A 19,998-nucleotide genomic window follows, 5' to 3' on the forward strand; every position below is an offset into this window, starting at 1 on the left:
CCACACGATGTGTACAACAAATGGCATGTGTACGGCACCATGTTGAACAATGTAGCGAACAAAATGGCGTCTGCGCTACAATTTAGCACCTGTTAACTTAAAAATCAATCAAACCCAAACACAACAGCTGGGCAGGCGATCAGCGGATGTTGATTCCTTCTTCAAGTCGCCGCCTGCCACGACAAGGACAGTACGGCAATGGACAGCCGTCCCCTAGTTCCCCTCTCTGCCGCCAGATGGGGACGACCACACCATACCTTCGCCTTCCCAGCCATCATCCATTTCTTCTTAATCACTTTCATCATAAATTTAAATTGAAATATTCTTGTTGGATTTCCGCAAATATTTTCACCAGTCATATGCCACTCACGCATCGCACCCTGCCTGCCCACCTCCCTCCTCACCCTCCCCTCCCCCACACCCATCAAGAACAAATTAGCACAGAATCACCATTTATTCCAAAAGCACGCACGACACTCCACCAAACGCTTCTCCAAAATAATTGGAGGAAATACCATCTGAACATACGAAATTACGGCACGCACATGTTCCGAACCCTGCAGCATTTTTTCTCCATAACCCCCTCCCGCCCACCTCCCGCCCACCTCCCGCCCACCTTCCTCCCCCCACAACCCCACAACCACAATCATGCCGACCTCACCCGCGCCGCTCGCCCTCCGCACTTGCCTCACCTTCACCTTCACCTCCCTCGACCACCCATCCAGCCACCCACACCGCCCGCGATGACATCATTTCGCGTTCCCCTTCCCCCTCTCCCCCCCCCCCGAAGGGTCCCTTCTCCCGGGAGAGGGGAAAAAACACCTTCACCTCCTCATCACTCCGTCCGGTCCTTATAGGTTCGCTCAATCCAGTCCGCCAGCGCGTACACATCATCGAAAGTGCTCCACCAGCCCAGAGACGCCCGCACCGAGCCCAGAGGCACCTCCACCCACTTCAGCGCCACAGCAGCGGGGTGCGCCAGGCTGATGTTGGAGTTGGCGATGGAGCGGAGGATGTCGGCGGAGCTGATCGCCTCCTGTACAACACCGCAACACCGCCACCACAACAATAACAATAACAATAACAGCCAACATCATGAGGAGGTTTTCATGCATAACATGTCACAAGTCGTGAATGCTTCTTCTCTGAAGGCTTTAACAAATAATTCGGCATCACCCCCACTCTCCCTGCCCCGCCTCCACCCCACCCCCACTTCCATCGCCCCCAACAGCCCTACGCACCGACCTGGTCCTGGTCGACGGGTCGCTGCACCCTGATGAACTCAACGTCATCCTCGCAGCCCTCCTTCTTGCCCGCCAGCGACTCCACCTCGCTCTCTTGCACTCCCAGGTAGTTGTAACAGGCACCCGGGTTGCACTCCGCACCGGTACGCAGCTGCGGCCGGGTATGTGCGTGTTGTGTGTTGTGTGTGTGTGTGTGTGGAGGAGGGGTAGGGGCGGGAGAGGAAGTAATGGTCAGATTAGCTTCACAGATTTGATTGGCGGTGTAGGTTCTGACGGTTATAGCGACGTGGTTATAAATACCAGAGCTGCCTTATATACGGGGCCTTATATAGTTGAGGGGGGGGGTAAAGATGGTAAGATGAAGCGCTGGCGAGTTGAAGTGGGGGTTTGTAAGGCGGCGAGAGCTAGGTGGCGGAAAGGGGCGATAATAGACACTGCCCTCCGTCAAGAACTACCCTCCGTCGCACTTCCGGGAAGAGACGACATTTAGCTGGGGTTGTTAGGGTTTCAGGGTTTTATAGAGTTTTAGCGGATATATAGCTTTTAGCTGACAGAAGGCACCGGCACCGAAAAGAGACCGCGAGTTCCCCTCTCTCCACACATGCATCCCTCCCCATCTCACCACCTCGTGTAGCACCATAGGCCCAGCCCAACAGCAAAGCCAACACGGCGTTATCATACTTTTTTCATCCTCTTTAAGAACAACCCTTTCTCCTCCGGGCCCCCTCCCCCGATGTCTCTCTTCCTCACCCCCTTCCGAACACCCGCCCCCCCCGTCATTGCCGTACATGAAATCCGGCACCCGCGGCCTCCTTCTCCACCGTCTTGTACGAGAAGATGGATCCATCAGGCTTGAGAAGCTCGAAGTTGACAATTCCTCCCTGGACCTGTGCATTTGCATGTGTGTGCGTGTGTGTGTGTGCGTGTTGTGAGCGGAGGGTGAGTTGTTGCTTTGTTGGTGGTGGTGCTAATGATGGTCGGTAGCAGGCAGGTGACATTGATGTTGGCGTCGATAGTGGTAGTGGTTAGCAGAATCCCCCCATCAACACAGAGACACGCAACACCTCCCACGTCACCTCCCACGTCAACGCTACCCCCCCCCCCACACACACACACAACCAAGACCACCATAACATCCCCCAATCCCACCTCCCAATCCCACCTCCCACACCCCAACCTCACGGCACCCCCACATGCTGCCACGGCACCACATGCTGCACGCACCCATCCACACACACCCATATCTCTCCCACCCCAACACACACACACATACACACACACACGCACACACACACACACATACACACACACACGCACACATACACACATATACACACACACACACGCACGCGCGCACGCGCGCGCGCACCTGTCGGTGGTTCGGCATGTGGTGTTTCCCGAATATGGCCAACATGGGCGCCCCGTTGGAGTGCCGCAACGAGGCCAGACGGCTGTACAGCCACTCCGTCAGACAGGCCACGTGGGCCTGGATCTTAGCGATGCCGCCCAGCTTGGCCATCATGTTGAGCCCGTGCTTTACCGCGATCACGTCCAGAAAGGCCACCTAGCAGCAACGACGGGGTGGCGGACGGGACGAGGGGAGTGGGGGAGAGAGGAATGGGGGAGAGAGGAATGGGGGAGAGAGGAATGGGGGAGAGAGGAATGGGGGAGAGAGGAATGCGGAAAAGTATAAAACGCGGCGACGGGAGGGGCGATGGGAGAGGGCGCGAAGAAATAAAAGAAGGCATTGGAGGAGATGGAAGAGGAAAAGGAAGGAAGATAGAAGGACGCGGAGCACACACATGTATACGTACACATACACACACACTCCCCGCCCGGGGCCCCCGCCAACCCCCGGGTCCCCACCACGAGTTACGCACCGTTCCATCCTCCAAGCGGTCGGAGGGCCGGCACTTGAGTACGTGGAAGTTATCTTCAGAGGTCGCGAGAGCCACCGTGCCGCCCCCCCAAAACACCTTTTGTTGTTGCGGATGAGGGGGGAGCGGAAGGGGGAGGGAGGGAAGGGGGAGGGAGGGCGGGTAAGACGAATCACTGGCAAATGAAGCAGATACCAGATATAGACAGACAGTCCAGGAGGAGGCAGGGGAGCAGGGGGTAGGGGCTTGCCCGTCCTAACGAAGTCGTTGTTGGGGGGGGAGGGGGCATTAGGACTAACCACCATTTACACTGGCAATCCTAAAACCCTAAAACCCACCTTGCGCAGCAGTGGCACCAAATTGGTTTTAATGATGAGGGCTCCGAGACCCGTGGGGTATCCGAACATCCTTAGACGAGGATGGGCGGGGGGGGAAATGGGCAGGAGAAAGAAAGGAGGGACGAGCGCAAAAGCATTGTTACAAGACGTTGAGGAACCGTTACAAAATAGCATTCGGCAGACGATGGGAGGCTGTGGGAGATAAGATAAACCTAGGCAATCAAGACGTCGCCACCGCAAAAGGGAACGAAGCAGAAGGGGACAGGGCTGCCCCCCTAACAGCTCCCATCTCCCTCCCCCTCCCCCCCCCCCCACAGACCCACTCACGCCCACATCATCCCTCCTACTCCCGCCCCACCCAACCCCCTTGTAAACCCCATCCCCACTCACCCGTGCGGCTCCTCTCCCCCCCAAAGAGAAACACACCCGTGCCCTTTCCCCTCCTTTCCCCCTTCCCTTCCCGGTCACATACACATACAGACACATACACACACGCACACACACACACTCACTCTCACTCACACACACTCTCACTCACTTGTAGAAGGACAGGTCGACAAAGTCAATGGGTGTTTGGGACAGGTCCAGGGGCTGTGTGGGCACGTAGGCGGCCGCGTCCACCATGACGAGCCACCTGTGGCTGTCTGTGGATCGCGACTGCACACCACGGACCCAGCTGAGCGGGTACTTCACTCCTGAGGGGGGAGGGGGCGGGGGGGAGAGGGAAGGTGGGGGGCCGGGGTAAGACAAACACACACGATTGAAGCAGGTACCGGAGGTAATGACGGTATACCTCCGGATACTCCTCAAGGATAGACAGATATACTGCAGGAAGTGGGGGCGGTTGCGGAGGGGGAAAGGTCCGGGGTTCCTGCGGCATTGCAAATGCGCACAAACACCAAGACAGCACACTCCGAAACCGACTCTCAGATTGCATTGGAAGACGAGTATCCCAAAAAGATTTTAAAAGGAAACACACACGGACGCGCGCACGGGCGCCGGACGCGGCGGGAATGCCACGCTGCGAAAAACAAACACCGAGAGCCCATAAGAGGTTCCGATTGCCTTTGTGAAAGAGTAAAACACACACACACACGCGCGCGCGCACAGGAAAACACACAACAGAGGAAAGCCACAAGAGGCAAAGCACACGCATGCGCACACTAATGCACACACGAATACACGTACACGCACACATACACACACATACACACACACACCGGCGAAGTTGTCCTCCGCGGGAAAGGCGAAGAGGCTGTAGGTGGGCGCGGGGAAGCGGGTGTTCGCGGGCGAGTGGTCCCCCGCGCTGTCGCCCCTCATGGCCCAGCGGTCCACGAAACTCTCATTCACGGCCTGGGGGGTGGGTGGGCGGCGAGTGGGTAGGTGGTAAGGGTCTAGGGGGGGGGGCGAAAGAAAGTGGGTCGGCGGGTCGGTCGGTGGGCATCATCACGATAATGTGATGGTGCAAAGGAGGGAACAGGACTAAATTCAGGACTAAACCCTTTAAGATCCTTTAAAACCCCTTTAAAACCAGGGACATAGACTGTAGACATCCCAATGGCCAGCCAGCAGCTGAAGACGGGTCCCCAAACGGCAGCCAAAGCAGCCGTCGTCCAGGGATGGGAGTGAGAGCGATGGGAGCTGCTCTTCTCCTTCTCCCCCCTCCCCCTCCAAGCCCACCTGAAATGTTCCCCCCCCCTGGAGAGCGTACTCCCGGATACCCAGGACGCTGTTGTGGTTCTCACGGAGGTACCTTCAGAACGGGGGGGCCGGGGGGGGGCAGGGGAGGGGAGGGGAGGCCAGGGGGGGCAGGGGGAGGGGAAATCATGATGCTGAGGATGCAAAGCGAAATAACAACGCAGCCGAGCAGCCGACATCCAAATTAGGTAATTGAGGGAGAGGGGAGTTGGTTTCGCGGAGAAAAGGAGGAGGTCAAACTGTTCCTGGGAAGATGGATACGGTAACACTATAATTAGGACACGAGAAAATGCATAGGAATGAAGGTTTGTGGATATTATTATTATTATTATTATTATTATTATTATTATTATTATTATTATTATATCTGTTATAATTTTGTATTTTACATATTATAACGGGTGACCTGTGCGTATGGGGGGTTGGGGTTCCTAAGCCTGGACAGTCAAACAAACAGAAGGCCGAGAAGAAGGCCAGCCACCGCACGTGAAAAGGGACCGACAGCAGAAGGCCCCTACTCACTCGCCAACCCCTCACCCGCAACCCATAAACCACAACTACCACAACCACCACAACTACTATGGTTTGCTCGTCCTCTCAACACCCTCCCCACCTGAACATGCTGCCCTCAGACCAGGGAAATGTCTCGCCAACGATCTTAAGTGCGTCGGTTGCAGATTTCGTAAAGACAACCTTTCAAAACAGTTGGGAAAACGGTTAGCGGTTAGTTACATGTTAGTTAGTCTTAGGTGTCCACGGAGTTGGGTAAAGTATTGTCTGGCGCGATAACCGGCCTAATCAAGCCACACCGTCAAGATCAAGCGTTCGGCCAGAACCCTACGATGGGCGACATGATCGGAAAAAGATATGGTCAATTTCGAAATTGTACTTTCAATGGTGTCGTACACACAATAGTGTCGTACTCATAAAATGGTCAATTTATTTACTTTGTAGCACGCACGCATTTACCTGGTAATCTGCGGGGCTCGCGTTGAAGTACTTGAGCACCATATCCCGGACCTCCTCCACTCTGTCGCTTGTGAAGGAGGAGCTAGGGTTTGCGGAGTGGGGGTTCCCGAACATGCACTGTCGCAGCTCCGAAAACACGTTCTCGAGCTGAGTCTGGCAGTACACTGACGAGCCGGTGTAGTCCAAATAGTGCTCGTTAGGGGCCATTCGGCAACCGACCTGTCGGGGGGAGAGGGAGAGAGGGCGGTTAAAAACAGCCGTACTCAGGCAGTGTGGTGGGTGAATGTTGTATGATGTGTTATGTTGTGTTGGTTTTGGCTTTCAGCATGGAAGTTCCCCCTCGTACAGCGCTCTCAAAGCTGGCGCAGTAATTAGGAAGTCCTTTTTGGCGTCAAGGGGGAACCCTGACGGCACTCCCTCAGCCACTACTGTGGGAAGAAATACAAAAATAGTAATAGAATAATATGGAATTATAAAAAAATCCAAAAAATGTCTCTACTTATTGCAAGGCCACAGCTAGGTGATCTACGCAATCCAGTCGTGCCGTACAGTCCCTCGCTCGTTCTCGCGCCGTCAAACCAACCCGCTAGAGCACTAGGCTTCCATAACCGCCAACCATAACCGCCAACCGTAATCTCCGTCTCCAAACGCGGCCTCCATTCCTCTCACCTCCTTGGGATACAGCGAGTCGATGATGCCGCCATAGCCGTACTCCGCAGAATGGCCTTGTAAGAACTGTCGGCGCGCCGCCTCGTACAATGCCGCGTCAGCGCCCGGCGGCGCCTTACACGCCGCTGCCCCCGGCGCCGCCGCCCCAACCAACGCTGATACCGGCAAGTTACTGCTGCTACTAGCCGCCCCAGCACCGTTACCGTTGCCATTACCGTTAGTGGCACTGAGGCGTTGGCCGTTAGCGGTTGCCGCGGCGGCTCCGCTGCCCTTGGCGGTGTCGCCGATGCTGGCGGCCTTCTTGAGTAGGTGGTCGAATAGTCCCGAATGACTTGACTGCAGCTGCTCCACCTCCCGGGCTTTGGCGGCGGCCACGGCGGCGGCCACGTCACGAGAGGGCAACGTGCCGTTGGGCGCCACGAACCTATATCATACATACATACATACATACATACATACATACATACATATACATACATATACATACATACATACATACATACATACATACATACATACATACATACGTACGTACATACACAGTTACAAGCACACGCACACAGAGAAGAGAGCACGAACGGGCGGGGGGGAAGTCGGACGGTCGAGAGCACGGGGAAGCACGGCTTCGGAGTGTACCTCTGTACGGCCAACACCGCCGTAGTCGTACATTACATGAAGCCATGCATGCACATGCTCTGGGTAGGCAGCGAGGAACACATGTCCTATATTCTATGTTCTGTAACGACAGCATCAATGTACGATAGCGCCACAAGACAGCGCAAATCTCAGGATGTTTGCCAAAAAGCCGGGAGTTGCCCTCCCGGACAGACAGACACGTCAACACAGGACAACCACCGCCTCAAACAGGCCCCATCGACAGAAGAAACACATGCTAACTGCTGCAGTGTACGACATGGACGTACGACAAGGCAATGTTCGTACCCGTTTGGGTCGAGTGCAAAGGCCATCCCTGGGTTGCCGGCGATGACATTCAGGTTGGCCTTCAAGAAGCGAATCTGGGGGAGAGAGCGGGCGGGAAGGAAGGAGGGAATGCTAAGGAAGTAACAGGATGGTTTGGGTTTTAAGATTTCACTACCAGGCACATTTTAAGGCGCGTCCGACAGCGCGAGCAGCGTCTGATACAACGCATTAGTTTTTAAAAAATTTCCAACCGATAGCAATGCACGGCACTTCAGAAAAAATGGCATCACATAGCAGACCCAGTTGCTCTTTCAAGGGAAACAAACACAACACACGCAGTTTAAACGCAGGACATTAGTCCTCTTCCAGCGCCGCATGGCACATATCCCGAAGCTACTACATACCCCAAATACCCCCCCCCCCAGCTCCATGTCCCATAGCAGCCCTCCCCTTAAAAAAAACACATCGCTTCGACCCCCACCACACAAATCCGTCACGGTCTACACACCGATATACAACCAATAAAACTTGCCGTACTTTCGTTACCGTACCTTGGAGTACGGCACGTCGATGGAGATCAACTGGCCATACCCGGGCTTATAAACGAGCATGCGCGGCAGGGCCGTGACTCCCTCATTCTTAGCGAGCGTCTTGAGCTCGTCCACGCAGGCCTGTCGGGACACAGCAGCAGCAGAAGACCAATGTGCCAGGGGCAATGTACGACCCGGGGGAGGGGGGAGGGGAGGTTTTCGACTCGCCCGAGAACGGGTGAAGGGAATGACAACCCGTTGGGGAAGGGGGGGTGTTGATACGATACAATGTGAAGAGATAGGCGGCGGGGAACGCCATATCCAAGCTCGCGCAAACTTCTGACCTCTACACCTCCACCACAGGCCCCGCCCCATGCGCCATGCCCTTCACCTCACATACACCGCCACACTGCGTCACGCCCCACAGCATTACCCGAGCCGCTCCCGCCACCACCCATCGAATCCGCTCCCCTACACTACCTTGACAAATTTGTATTTTTTCCGAAGTTCAGGGTCACGAATTACGCGGCAAATCTCCGGGTAAGCCTTCTCGCAGCCATGGCACCTGATTTGGGTGGAAGTGCGGTACGTGGTTTGTAAATGGTGTCTGCGACGTGGGAAGTGATCAGGCAACATATCAGGCAACATGCGCTGGGCGGCGGGCGCGGCGTGTGTCTGGATGTGCCTGAAGCGGTGTGCTCCAAGGGGTGTGACTTGCGGCCAATGACACGACCCGGGGGGAAGTGTTTGTGCGAGAGTGTGTATGTGTGTGTGTGTGTGTGTGAGAGAGAGAGAGAGAGAGAGAGAGAGAGAGAGAAAGGAAAGGGGGCAGGGAGGGCGAAGGTCACAAAGGACGAGGGACACTAGAGAGGGTGGGGCCTGGACCCAGCCATTTGGGTCAGCTAACTTGGATTGGCGCCGATGCTGATGCTGATCTGTACAACACACCGAATCCAGACCGCTTCAGATCAATGCAGGGAGCCTGCGTGCCGGGGTTCTGACGAAAATACTACTTGTAACCTCGACATGCGGTTGTTGGTTGGTTGGTTTGATTTGCGAGGGACACCTCACAGATCATATGATACGTACCAAGTTGCGAAGAAGTCCACCGCCACGAGCTTGTCCCCGCTGCTAACCTGCGAAATGGTTGGCCATATTCAGTCGTATGTCAGGGAGTGATTCTCCTTGCAAGGCCTTCCTGGGAAGGTCTCCAACGTTACAGAAAAAACGCCACTGAACGACGCATCGAATCAAAACGCTGAGACTGAATTTATGTGTTTTGGTGAGAGGAGCGGCATCACATGACTCACTTCCCGATGGAAGTCTTCTTCGGAATGTACTTCAACCCACAAATCCTTTTCCTGATTCCACCATCGTTTATCTGCAGCAATTGTTGTTCCAGAAACCTCAGGTGTAGCTGCGCTGGGCGCGGGGCCACGTTGCTGGTTGAAAGGCGTGGCTACACTACGTCCTGCAAAGCCAGGCCCGGCCATGCTGCAGGTATCGCCTTGAGACGTGCATGTTGATGTAGTAGCTGGTGGCTGTGGAGCGACAGTTGCTGGCCGCGGAGTGGCAACGCTATAAGGCCGATGCCGTGAAGGCACCGTCGTCCGCAGCACCCTCATTGCGTCCTTGTACAGATGATGGCCGAAACACGTTCGCCTAACTGGGGTGCCTCTCTCCTGGACAGGTAGCACCAATCCAATACAAATGGCTAACACTAGGAAAGCAACGCGTAGCAGGTGTCCTCTGACACCTGGTCGTTGTCCTGAGGCAGGCTTTGATGCTGCTTCCATGGTCTGTGGTGCGCTAGTCATGGCGACTTGTCTCGGAAATTGTCGTATGCAGCGCTCGGGAAGCACTTTATTGCGACATGGGACGGCAATTGGCGCGACATCCCCCATGCATGCAATTTTTACTACCGCTAGGAAGGGACACGCACTACATATTAGAGTGCATAGCTTCCTTTCGGCTGGGCTCGCGTCCGCGCCGTCCGGGTTACGCGACTTCCCCAAACTGCTCATCTCTGGTAGTGCATCCTTATTAAAACTCCAGGATACCAAATCCTTGGTTAATTCGTTCCATAACGCAACTGGCGTGCACGCAAGCTTGCCGTCCAGCAAAATGTCAACTAAGCCCTTTACGATCGGTGGCATTGGCGCGCAGCCCAGCCTAGATGACGTCGTTAAAATTGCACAAGGCGGCCTTGTTGTCGCTTTGGATGCCGCTGGTGCAGAACGCGTCAAAAAGGCGTCGCCGCCGCCAAAGTCCTTCCAGCCCGAATCCATCGAATCCCCATCACCAACCAACGCAGCAGAACCCCCGGCCCTCGACGAAGCCCAGGCTCGTGCAGTCTTAGCAACGCGTTTGCTCACGGTCATGAATGGCACCAGCGGCACGCGCGTCCAGGTTGCAGAATTCATCGTCTCGCTCCTCAACAAAAACATCCTTCCCACGCTCCCCGCCTCCCCAACCGACAAAGAAGTCCTCTCCCGCCTAGCTGACGCCTGCCACGGCACTGGCTCGGCCCTGCTTCCCTCCTCCAACGGCGACACCGAAACCCCCTCACCGGCCGGGGCACCTCTCACGAACGCGCTGGCAGAGGCGGGTATCACCACCCCTGGACTCAGCGCGACGGAGCGCGTGGTGTTGACCACCGGATGCTCTGCGGCCGCGGGCGTGGCCGCTCTGGCGGTCCAGGGAGGCAAAAAACTGCTCACAATTGCCACAGCCACAACAGCGCTTTCTTGCGAGGCACTGGGTGTGCAGGTGCGCAGCTGCCACCGTCCTATTCGGTCCCGCATTACCGGGAATTCAAAATATAAGGCGGCGGGGAAGATAAAAATCCGTCTGTATCGGGCACGATCCTGGAGGAGTTTCCGGATCTGGGTCCGGTCCGCGTGTTCGTGTTGCTGGGGAAAATCATTGGAAGAGACCCTTCTGGGTGTTCTTTCCGGTCGCGTCCTGCTGCGTGTTTTGCTGTCGCGACCTCACGTCCCTGTGATTTCCCTCACCCGCCAACCGGCCCCCGGCCCGCGTTGACCCCTAGTTACTTCCTGATTTCATCTGGGTCACATGATTTCTATCGTATTTATGCGTGGCTTTCCATTCTCCACTAATGTCATGCCTGGTCTGGCTCTTTCGTCCCTCCTGCTGTTGCTGCTCCAACATCACCACCTCACAGCAAAAACTCACACATGTACACTGCACCTGTACCCGCACTCCAACACCTTTCCTCCGCCAAGGACCTCCCTCTCCATAAATGTTGACTTTTATCGCATATGATTCCTCCCACCCGCCCCTTATTATTGTGATATATCCTGGCGCCCTCCTACAGACGAAGTCGTTCGAGGCCGATGTGGTGGAGTCCCAGGGCTACAAATCAGCAGTGGTGGTAGCGGACGAGCTGCTGGGGCTTCTGGAAGGTTCTAAGCGAGTGGATACACTGAAGGGGGGGCCTGGGGCGGAGCAACTGGCTCCGTTCACGGCAGCGCCGCAGGTACGATTGTCGACGGGCTTGATGGTGGCGCGGACTAGCTGTATTTGTTGACGTTGGTCGAGTCTGGCACCTGCTGGGGTCGTGACCATAATTACCTCGTTGCCACACCAGCATATCGCCCTCTTGGGCCTGGCTGGCTACTCCTGGCTTCTGATCCTCCTCGGTCATCTCCCGAAGCGCTCAGCACAGCTACCTACTCACGAAATTTAGGGTTTTAGGGCTTTGAACAAATGAAATAGCTATCTTGTTTTCGGTTTCCTTCCTGACCCGTGCCCTTCCCTTTCGGCCTTGTTGCATGGTGTCGACCCGGCCCGCCACCGTCTTCCGTCCCCCGGTTCGTTTACTCGTTCGTGGTTCGTTTTTTCCCCGGTTCCTGTCCGCTGAAGCACAGCGACTTGGGGCGCTGGGTGAGGCCCTGTCGGCCGCGTACAGCTGTGTGCGGAGCGAGGTGCAGAGCGGGGCGCTGCCGCCCAAGGTACATATGGGGGGGTTTTGGTGGTGGGGGGAAAATGGTGGACAGGGCCGTGATGGGACAACGATGGCTAGTGCGCGCTGGGCTTCTCTTTTCCCCCAAAACTCGAAAGCCACAATGAATTGGAAAGGACGATTATCAGACAAAGAGAAAAGTCGAAATCCAGGCAGGCAAGCTTTTTGGATTGGGAGTTGCCGAATGGGATGTCCTGTGCTGTCGGGAAGGGGTTGATTACACGGCGGTGTCAATCTTCTTGAGTCGAGGGTCATGCTCTTCTTCCTCCTCCTCCTCAGGCGCTCCCCTCCGTTTCCCCGCCCTCCCTCCCTCGTTCGTGGTTCGTCTTTCCCTCCCTCCCATCCACCATCCATTCCCTGGGGTCCCCCAGGGCCTTACGCCCGTATCCGCCCCCTCCCCAGTACTACCCACCTCCCTCCTGGACCTGAGCCGGGCTCTGATCGCTACCGGGAGGGACAGCATCGCCAGGGCTAAAACCGTAACCGCGAGATTAACCGCGACCGCTGCGGGGCCGGCTCTAGGGGAGGCAGCTTCTGACGGCTCCGCCGCTGCCCCGGCGGCGTCGCTGTCGGCGGTTCTGGAGCAGCTGGCGGCAGTGGAGGGCAGGCTGGCGGCGGCGCAGCGGCAGATGGCGGCAGTGGGCCAGGCGATGCTTGAGGACGTGGACGCGATGCCGGGTGAGTGATGGACGGTGGTGGTGGTGCTTGGATGACCCGTGGGTCTGTGGGTGCTGTGGCTGGATGAGTAAAAGGGCGGGTGGCTTGGCGGGTGGGTGGGTGGATACAAGGCCGGATATGGAGGGTTGGTTTTGAGTGAGTGGTGTGGATGGGTGGATGGGAGACCCATGGGTCAGTTAGCACCATCGGCCGGGATACGAAGTAGGGGTTTAAGGGTTGGGGATGTCGGTGCGGCACGGGCGATGCATTCAGGGACCCCCTCCTTGTGGGCAGTGGATATATCCCACCCTTTGCGTCTCCAAACCCGAACCACACCAATGACGTGAACGCGATGCGATACCAGGTGATGTGACATGAACTCAACCTTTTTCTTTGCTTCCTCTATTTTTAAGTTCTTTCCTCTCGCGCTCTCTCTCATCCTCCCTGTTCTCTTTCTTATCTTGTTTCTTGCATGTGAATCTCCCGTGCTCCCCCGCCCCGCAGCGGTTCAGGCTGCCCTGGCTGCCAGTGCGGCTATCCAGGCTTCTAGCGAGGCGGTGGCCTTGGAGGGCCTGGCGGCGGTGATGAGCCTGAGGGCGCTGGAGGTGAGTGACACCGGCCGCGAGACCCGCTTCATTTGGAACATTTCTTTAGTTGTCAGTGTCGGCGATTTCTGCCTTTACCTGAGCTCCCTTCGAGCGGTTTAGCGGTTTGTGGGTTGGCTACGGTTATTTCCTGGAGGCAGCAGCAACAGCAGCAGCGTGATCGGGGCTATGGCAGCGGTCCTGGTGATGCGGTATTACTTCAGGACGGAAAAAGTGCACGCGAGCGGCGCTGTAGCAGTACGCCGTGCTCGCTGCTTTAGCAGCAGCAGCAGCAGCTGTTGCAGCGGCTGTAAAACAGCGATGGAGGATACACCAGCAGCAGCAAGTAGAGGAATTTATGGGGAAACTACGGATGGGAAATCGCTGTTAGGTGGGCGGTTAGTTGGGGTGGCAAAAAGCGAGCATGCGTCCCTGAATCTTCAACTCCCTTAGAATTTTCCAGGGTGTCCTCCGTGGGTCATGGCCAGTCCCTTGGTCTTTCTGTTGCTAGCGTTACTAATATGTTATTCTGAGCGCGACGGTGCGCAGGGCCCTCCTGCGCCGCCGGCAGCGGAGGCCGCCGTCGGCTCGGAGGCGGCCGTCGGCGGCAAGGGCGGCGGCAACGCCGGCGGCAAGGGCGGCGACAAGAAGAAGGACCGGAAGGGCGCCGGCAGCGGCGTGGTACTGGGCAAGGGTACGGCACTGCTGCGGTCGTACGTGGAGAGGGCAGCAGCGGAGGCAGCGGGTGAGTACGACACCTGACCACAGACTCTCCATGCAAACCCTTACCACATGCGTTCTCGCTACGTGCACTCTTTATCCCCCCCCCCCGTCACACACACACACACACACACACACATTCATTTGCCAGTTCCTCTCATCGCAGCTCAGATCATCAACGGACATTCACCCTTGCCACACACACTTTTAATAATTCAGGTGCGGCTGACGGCCTTCTCCTGCCGGGGCTCTTACTCCCGCCCACCTCCGTCCCATCCGCCTGGGTGGGGGCCCATAAGGCCCTGGAACCCCTGGGCTCGGCGGCTGCCAAGTTCCTGGACGAGCTGCGGGCCGTGGTGGAAGCAAACCAGGTCAAGGGGGGGAAGTTGGGGGTTGGCGGCGTTGGGGGGCGGTGTACATTGGGAAGGGAAAAGGGGGTGGGAAAGATGTAGGGGTTGGAGGGTTGTTGTGTTGGTTGGGTGGGGTAGGTGGGGAGAGAGGGGGGTCATGTGCGGGTTACGGGCGGTGCGGGAGCTGCTGCGCACCGGGATGTGGGGGTAAGCCCCCATCAAGCCTGAGGGGGTGCGTCCCCTCCTGCCCTCATCCCTCGCGCGCACAAGCCAAAATTATTATTATTTTTATTTATTTATTTATTTATTTATTGAGGTTGAAGATTTAGGGTCGAAGTTATGGTGGGCAATCACTTGAATCATCACCTCGGACTCCGGTCTTAATGGTGGTGCAAACTTAAAAAGTCATTTCGACATTTGTTCCTTTCTGAAGTTGTGTATGTCATCCCTACCACTCCTGTGATATAAATTCCTTCCGCTCCCCTTCCCCCCTCCTCCCCTTCACTTGTGTGTGGTTCGTCTTTCCCCCCCTCCTCCCATTCATAACTTACAAATATTCCTTCAGTATATGTCTATCTTTGATATCTCTGGTATCAACAGACAATGGTCGTCTTAGCCCTTCCCGCCCACCCCCATCCACAGGCTCGTCGTAAGCCCAAGATCCCCAAGGGCACGCGGGACTTCCTGCCCGAGCAGATGGCGATCCGTGAAAAGGCGTTTGCCATCATCGTGTCCGTGTTCAAAAAGCACGGCGCGGTGGCCATTGACACACCGGTGAGCCGGGGGGGGAAGGGGAGTATGGGGTTGGGGAAGGTGGTCGAGGGGGAAAGAGGAACCACGAACGAGTGAAGCTGATGCCAACTGATGCCGAGGGGGGGGCCGCCCTCCCCAAGGTGGATGATTGTTGCAACACCAGACGTACAACCGCTATAACCCGTGACAACACCGCAAACAAACAAGTTCCTGTTCGCAGTATCTGTCTATTCCCGGTCTATTTCTGGAGCATCCGTCTATCTTTGATATCAGCCTCACTTGTCTGTGGTTCGTCGTCGCCCCCTTCCCGCCACACACACACACACTCTCTCTTCCTACACACACCCATACACTCCCCCCCCCCAGGTCTTCGAGCTTCGTGAGACGCTGATGGGGAAGTACGGCGAGGACTCGAAGCTCATTTACGACCTGGCGGATCAGGGTAAGTCAGGGTGAGATGGGAGCCGTGGTGGCGGGTCGGAGGTTGGAGGTTGGGGGTCTGATCAGGGGGGGGGAGGGACCCCGTGACCCCCTTTTTCTTGCGTTCCCCGAAGGGCGGGTGTCTACGCCGGAATCGCCGTTTCGTCATGATTTTTTATTCGGGAGACCAATTCCCCATGTCGTCGGAGAGCTTGTTTTGGCTTTACCTTCCTTGTCGTTGTTCTCTTCGGTGCTGGATCTTTTTATCGGGTCTTATATTTTCACGGACATAAGGTTGTGTTGGATGTAATGTATGTCTTCATTCTCTTCATCCCTTTCCCCTACCCGCCACATCCACCCCACCCCTCCCCTCCCCTTACCCCTACCCCTGGCCCCCATACACGCATCACACCTTTTTCAGGTGGCGAGATTCTTTCCCTACGGTACGACCTGACGGTTCCGTTTGCTCGATTCGTTGCCGTACACTCCATTGGCAACATTAAGCGATACCACATTGGCAAGGTAGGGGGTTGGGGGTGGGGGGAGTTGGCGGGGCGTACCTTTGCGGACGGCAGTTGTGCCCACCCTTGCTGAGTGCGAGGGTGGGCACACATTGACCTTACTGCATTGGGTAATAGGGTGTAGTGATGTTGGGGGCCCGGGGGCCGAGAGTCAAAAGTGGACGAACGTCTTTCAGCCTCGTAGTGCTCCTACTACTGCGCACATGCTGCTGCACTCTGTATTTCCTTTCTCATGCTTCTAAATGGCCTGTGGACTTCTGGGTTTTTTGTGTATCGTACTTCCATAGCTGTTCCCTTGCTCGTACAGAGCCTGCTGTGCGTTGTTTTACGAATGCTGAATGCTACTGCTGCCGTACTTGTAATTGCACGTGATCAGGTTTATCGCCGTGATCAGCCCCAGATGACCCGGGGTCGCTTCCGGGAGTTCTTTCAATGCGACTTTGACATTGCGGGTGAGGCGGAGTGGGCGGGAGAAACCAAAGGGGTAGAGGGGGGGGGCAAATGCCAGCGAAGGAATGGGGGTTGAAAAGGGAAGGAGTTGATGCGTAGGTGTGTTTTTGGTGTGGTGGTTTGGAGGGAAGGAGATGAGGTGTGTGTGTTTTGCTGCGGATTCGTGAGAACGTTGGGCAGTTGGTTCTCAGGCTAGATTTCATTTCGTTTGTAGATTTGTTTTTGCAGAAAAAAACACGTAATAATAACATATAATTACTGCCCCCCTCTCTCCCCCCTCTCTCTCCCCCTTCCCTCCCCTTTTCTCCCCCCTCAGGCGCGTACGCCCCCATGGTGGCGGATGCCGAGATCATCAAGGTGCTCACGGAGATCCTCACAGATCTACAGCTCGGGAAGTTCGAGGTGAAGATAAACCACAGGGGCTTGCTGGATGCGATGCTGGCGATTGCAGGTGGGCTTTTTCGGGCCCGTGTTTTTCCGTTTTTAAATATCTGTTTTAGAAAATATTAATTTTTAAAAATATTAATTTTTAAAAATATTAATCAACACATTTAGTAATCCTTTTGAATTTGTTAAAATGAAACAACAAGGAATCTAGTTTGTCTTTTCGTGGTGAGAAGTTTTCAGATATTGTTTACTATTATCAAAAGCTCAAGATGAATGGGGATGGGCAACACGGGTGGATACACGAGTGTTCGTGAAGTGGAGGGCAGGGTGTTGGCTGAAGTGGAGACGAGACGCTTAAGTTTGTCCGTTGGGAAATGAAAAGGGGAAAGTGGGGGTACATCATCACCACAATCATCATCACCATCATCATCATCATCATCATAATAATAAATAATAATAATGATAATAAATAATAATAATAATAATAATAATATAATAATAATAATAATAATAATAATAATAATCACGATTTTCGACTTCCCTAACCCATCTGCACCCCCACCCCCACCGCCACCCCCACCCCCAGGTGTGCCCCCGCAGAAGTTCCGACCCATCTGCTCGGCCATTGACAAACTGGACAAGGAGCCTTGGGAGATTGTACGGCAGGAGATGGTGGTTGACAAGGGCCTCCCGGAGGAGGTCGCAGACGCCATTGGTCGTTTTGTCGTACTTCGGGGGGAGCCTCTGGAGCTCGTCCAGCAGCTGCTGGCTCCGGACCACCCGCTGTCTCAAAACCCTATGGTGCGCGTGTCGTGTGTGTCGTACAGGGCCGAGGGGTAGGGAGTGATGGTGGGGAAGTTGGCGATGATGGAGGGGTTATAGGGGAGTATGGCCTATGTTCCTATCTGATGGTTTCGGGTTTTTGCACTACAGAAATGGTCTAGGGTTCCCTTTTTGTTTCCCTAAAGGGCACAGACACCCCTACAGAGGTTTCATCAGAAAAGGCTCCGTTTGGTTCCCCCCAACAAAGGGGACACAACGTCATCGTCCCTAAAGGGAATGATGGCAACCCTAGGGTTTGGAAAGGTTGTTGTCCCTGAGGGGGACGCGGTGATCGCCTGGACCTTTGGGTGTCCCGAAATTTCCATCAAGCTTGGTGGTTTTCCCCGTCAGAGGAACAAGAAGGGGAGCCGACGGCACCCAAGGTATGAACAGCGAGAGATAGATGTGCGGGTTTCGTGGTTTCGGAGTACCCACAGTCGCAACACGCGATGATTTGCGGTTGTCAGTCAATCAATAATTTTATCCTTATTCATCATCATCACCAGCATTCATATTATGGTTCCCCCTTTCAACCAATGGTTCGCCTTGCCCCCCATCTCCGTCGTCGGTTCTCACTTCTCACTTCTCCCACTCTCCTCCCGTTCGCTCCATCACGTCACGTCACGTCAGGGCAAGGCAGCTCTGGACGACTTGGCGGCCATGTTCAATATGCTGCAGGTAACACTGATGATGGTGATGAAGGGCTGCTACATCGACATGCTTGTCCTCTCACCCCCTAGTACGACGACACGTTGATATGGGTCTCGTGCTACTTGTGCTAGTTGTGCAATTTCCGAGGGTCACAAAGCGTGTGTGTGTATAGCGACCGCTGTTTGCTTCATGAAGGATTATTACCTTCATGATGGTGAGGATGGTGAGGGTGATGATGATGAACAGAAACTGTGCTGCTGCTGCTGTTACTACTGCTGCTGCTGCTGCTGCTGCTGTTGCTGTTACCGCTGCTGTTACCGCTGCTGTTACCGCTGCTGTTACCGCTGCTGTTGGTGGCGTGTACTGCAGGCCATGGGCGCTCTGGGCTCCCTCACTTTGGACCTGTCACTCGCCCGCGGACTGGACTACTACACGGGGGTGATCTACGAGGCGGTGCTGCACGGCGCGAATGTGGGCTCCATCGCGGCCGGTGAGGAGGAGGAAGGGGGGGGATTAGCTATCGCAATATCACCCGGGGAAAGGGTAATTGTGGTGATGTGGGTTGTGGGGGTATTAACAGTAGTGGTGGTATTGTCAGTAACCGGACTACGGGGATATTATTGTTGTTGTTGATGATGTTGTTGTGTGTGTGTTGGGATGGGATGGGATGGGATGGGTTGGGGGGGTGTTGAAGTGGGGGATGTGGGTGTTCTCTGGGTTGGAAGGGTGTGGAGGGCTCCCGGGGGGATGGCCCCGGGTGCGAGGTGCCTGTCGCGCGGGAAATAATTCTCTTCCAGTTACTAACTGCCCGATGTCTGCGGTCTGCGACTCGTTTGCTTGTTGTTGCCACTTGCATTTGTAAAGGGAGAAGTTCCGGTGACCTTGGGAAAAGTTTTTTCATGTTTGTACGACAGGTGGGCGGTACGACAAGCTGGTGGGCATGTTCAGCGGCAAGGACGTGCCGGCGGTGGGCGTGTCGATTGGCATTGAGCGCGTGTTTGCAATCATGGAGCAACAGGTGAGCGAGTGAGTGAGCGAGTGAGTGAGTGAGCGAGTGAGTGAGCGAACGTGTAAAAAAAGGGGATGAAGGCATTCCACACATCACATGCGCACCTCCGCTCGTACCCCCGTCTCTCCTCCGCGTACACACACGTGTTTTCCCCTGTGTGCACGTGCGCATGTATGTATGTACATACGTGTACAGGTACGGGAGCGGGCCGCCGCCAGCGGTCGACCAGTGCGCGCCATCGAGACGGAGGTACTGGTGGCATCCATTGGGAATGGCCTACAGGTGTGGCGTACGGCAGATACAGCGTACGGAGTTGGGGGAGGACCGAGACAATGTCGGGAGTTGCGGGGCCGCAGTAAAAGGCGGTCGCGGGGGGGAAGGGGTCGATGTGGGTTGTCTGTCCTTTCTCCAACACGCAGAGAAGCAGCAGAAAGAGAACGACC

At 55.6% G+C, this 19,998-nt stretch overlaps 2 protein-coding genes across 2 annotated transcripts in view; one reads left to right on the forward strand and one right to left on the reverse strand.

Moving 5' to 3' along the window:
- Positions 1-835: 835 nt before the first annotated feature.
- On the reverse strand, positions 836-6,333 carry VOLCADRAFT_64703 (uncharacterized protein; the record flags this gene model as incomplete). Its single annotated transcript, XM_002954361.1, has 11 exons — positions 836-952; positions 1,273-1,395; positions 2,033-2,125; positions 2,614-2,808; positions 3,125-3,220; positions 3,460-3,529; positions 3,998-4,151; positions 4,674-4,812; positions 5,140-5,212; positions 5,771-5,850; positions 6,127-6,333. 11 exons carry the CDS (start codon positions 6,331-6,333, stop codon positions 836-838), a joined length of 1,347 nt encoding a protein of 448 aa, XP_002954407.1.
- An 8,812-nt stretch (positions 6,334-15,145) lies between these two features.
- The window catches only part of VOLCADRAFT_64783 (uncharacterized protein), a gene marked incomplete at both ends in the record, with an annotated part of 5,780 nt that continues 927 nt past the window's right edge, over positions 15,146-19,998 (forward strand). Inside the window, 10 exons of the mRNA XM_002954293.1 lie at positions 15,146-15,316; positions 15,662-15,737; positions 16,137-16,237; positions 16,613-16,688; positions 17,003-17,137; positions 17,660-17,874; positions 18,526-18,573; positions 18,916-19,036; positions 19,461-19,564; positions 19,760-19,837. Coding sequence (XP_002954339.1) covers positions 15,146-15,316; positions 15,662-15,737; positions 16,137-16,237; positions 16,613-16,688; positions 17,003-17,137; positions 17,660-17,874; positions 18,526-18,573; positions 18,916-19,036; positions 19,461-19,564; positions 19,760-19,837 — 1,125 coding nt within the window. The remainder of the gene's footprint in view (positions 15,317-15,661; positions 15,738-16,136; positions 16,238-16,612; positions 16,689-17,002; positions 17,138-17,659; positions 17,875-18,525; positions 18,574-18,915; positions 19,037-19,460; positions 19,565-19,759; positions 19,838-19,998) is intronic.

This window comes from Volvox carteri (assembly GCF_000143455.1).
Source record: "Volvox carteri f. nagariensis unplaced genomic scaffold VOLCAscaffold_42, whole genome shotgun sequence".
NCBI classification, from domain to species: Eukaryota; Viridiplantae; Chlorophyta; class Chlorophyceae; order Chlamydomonadales; family Volvocaceae; genus Volvox; species Volvox carteri.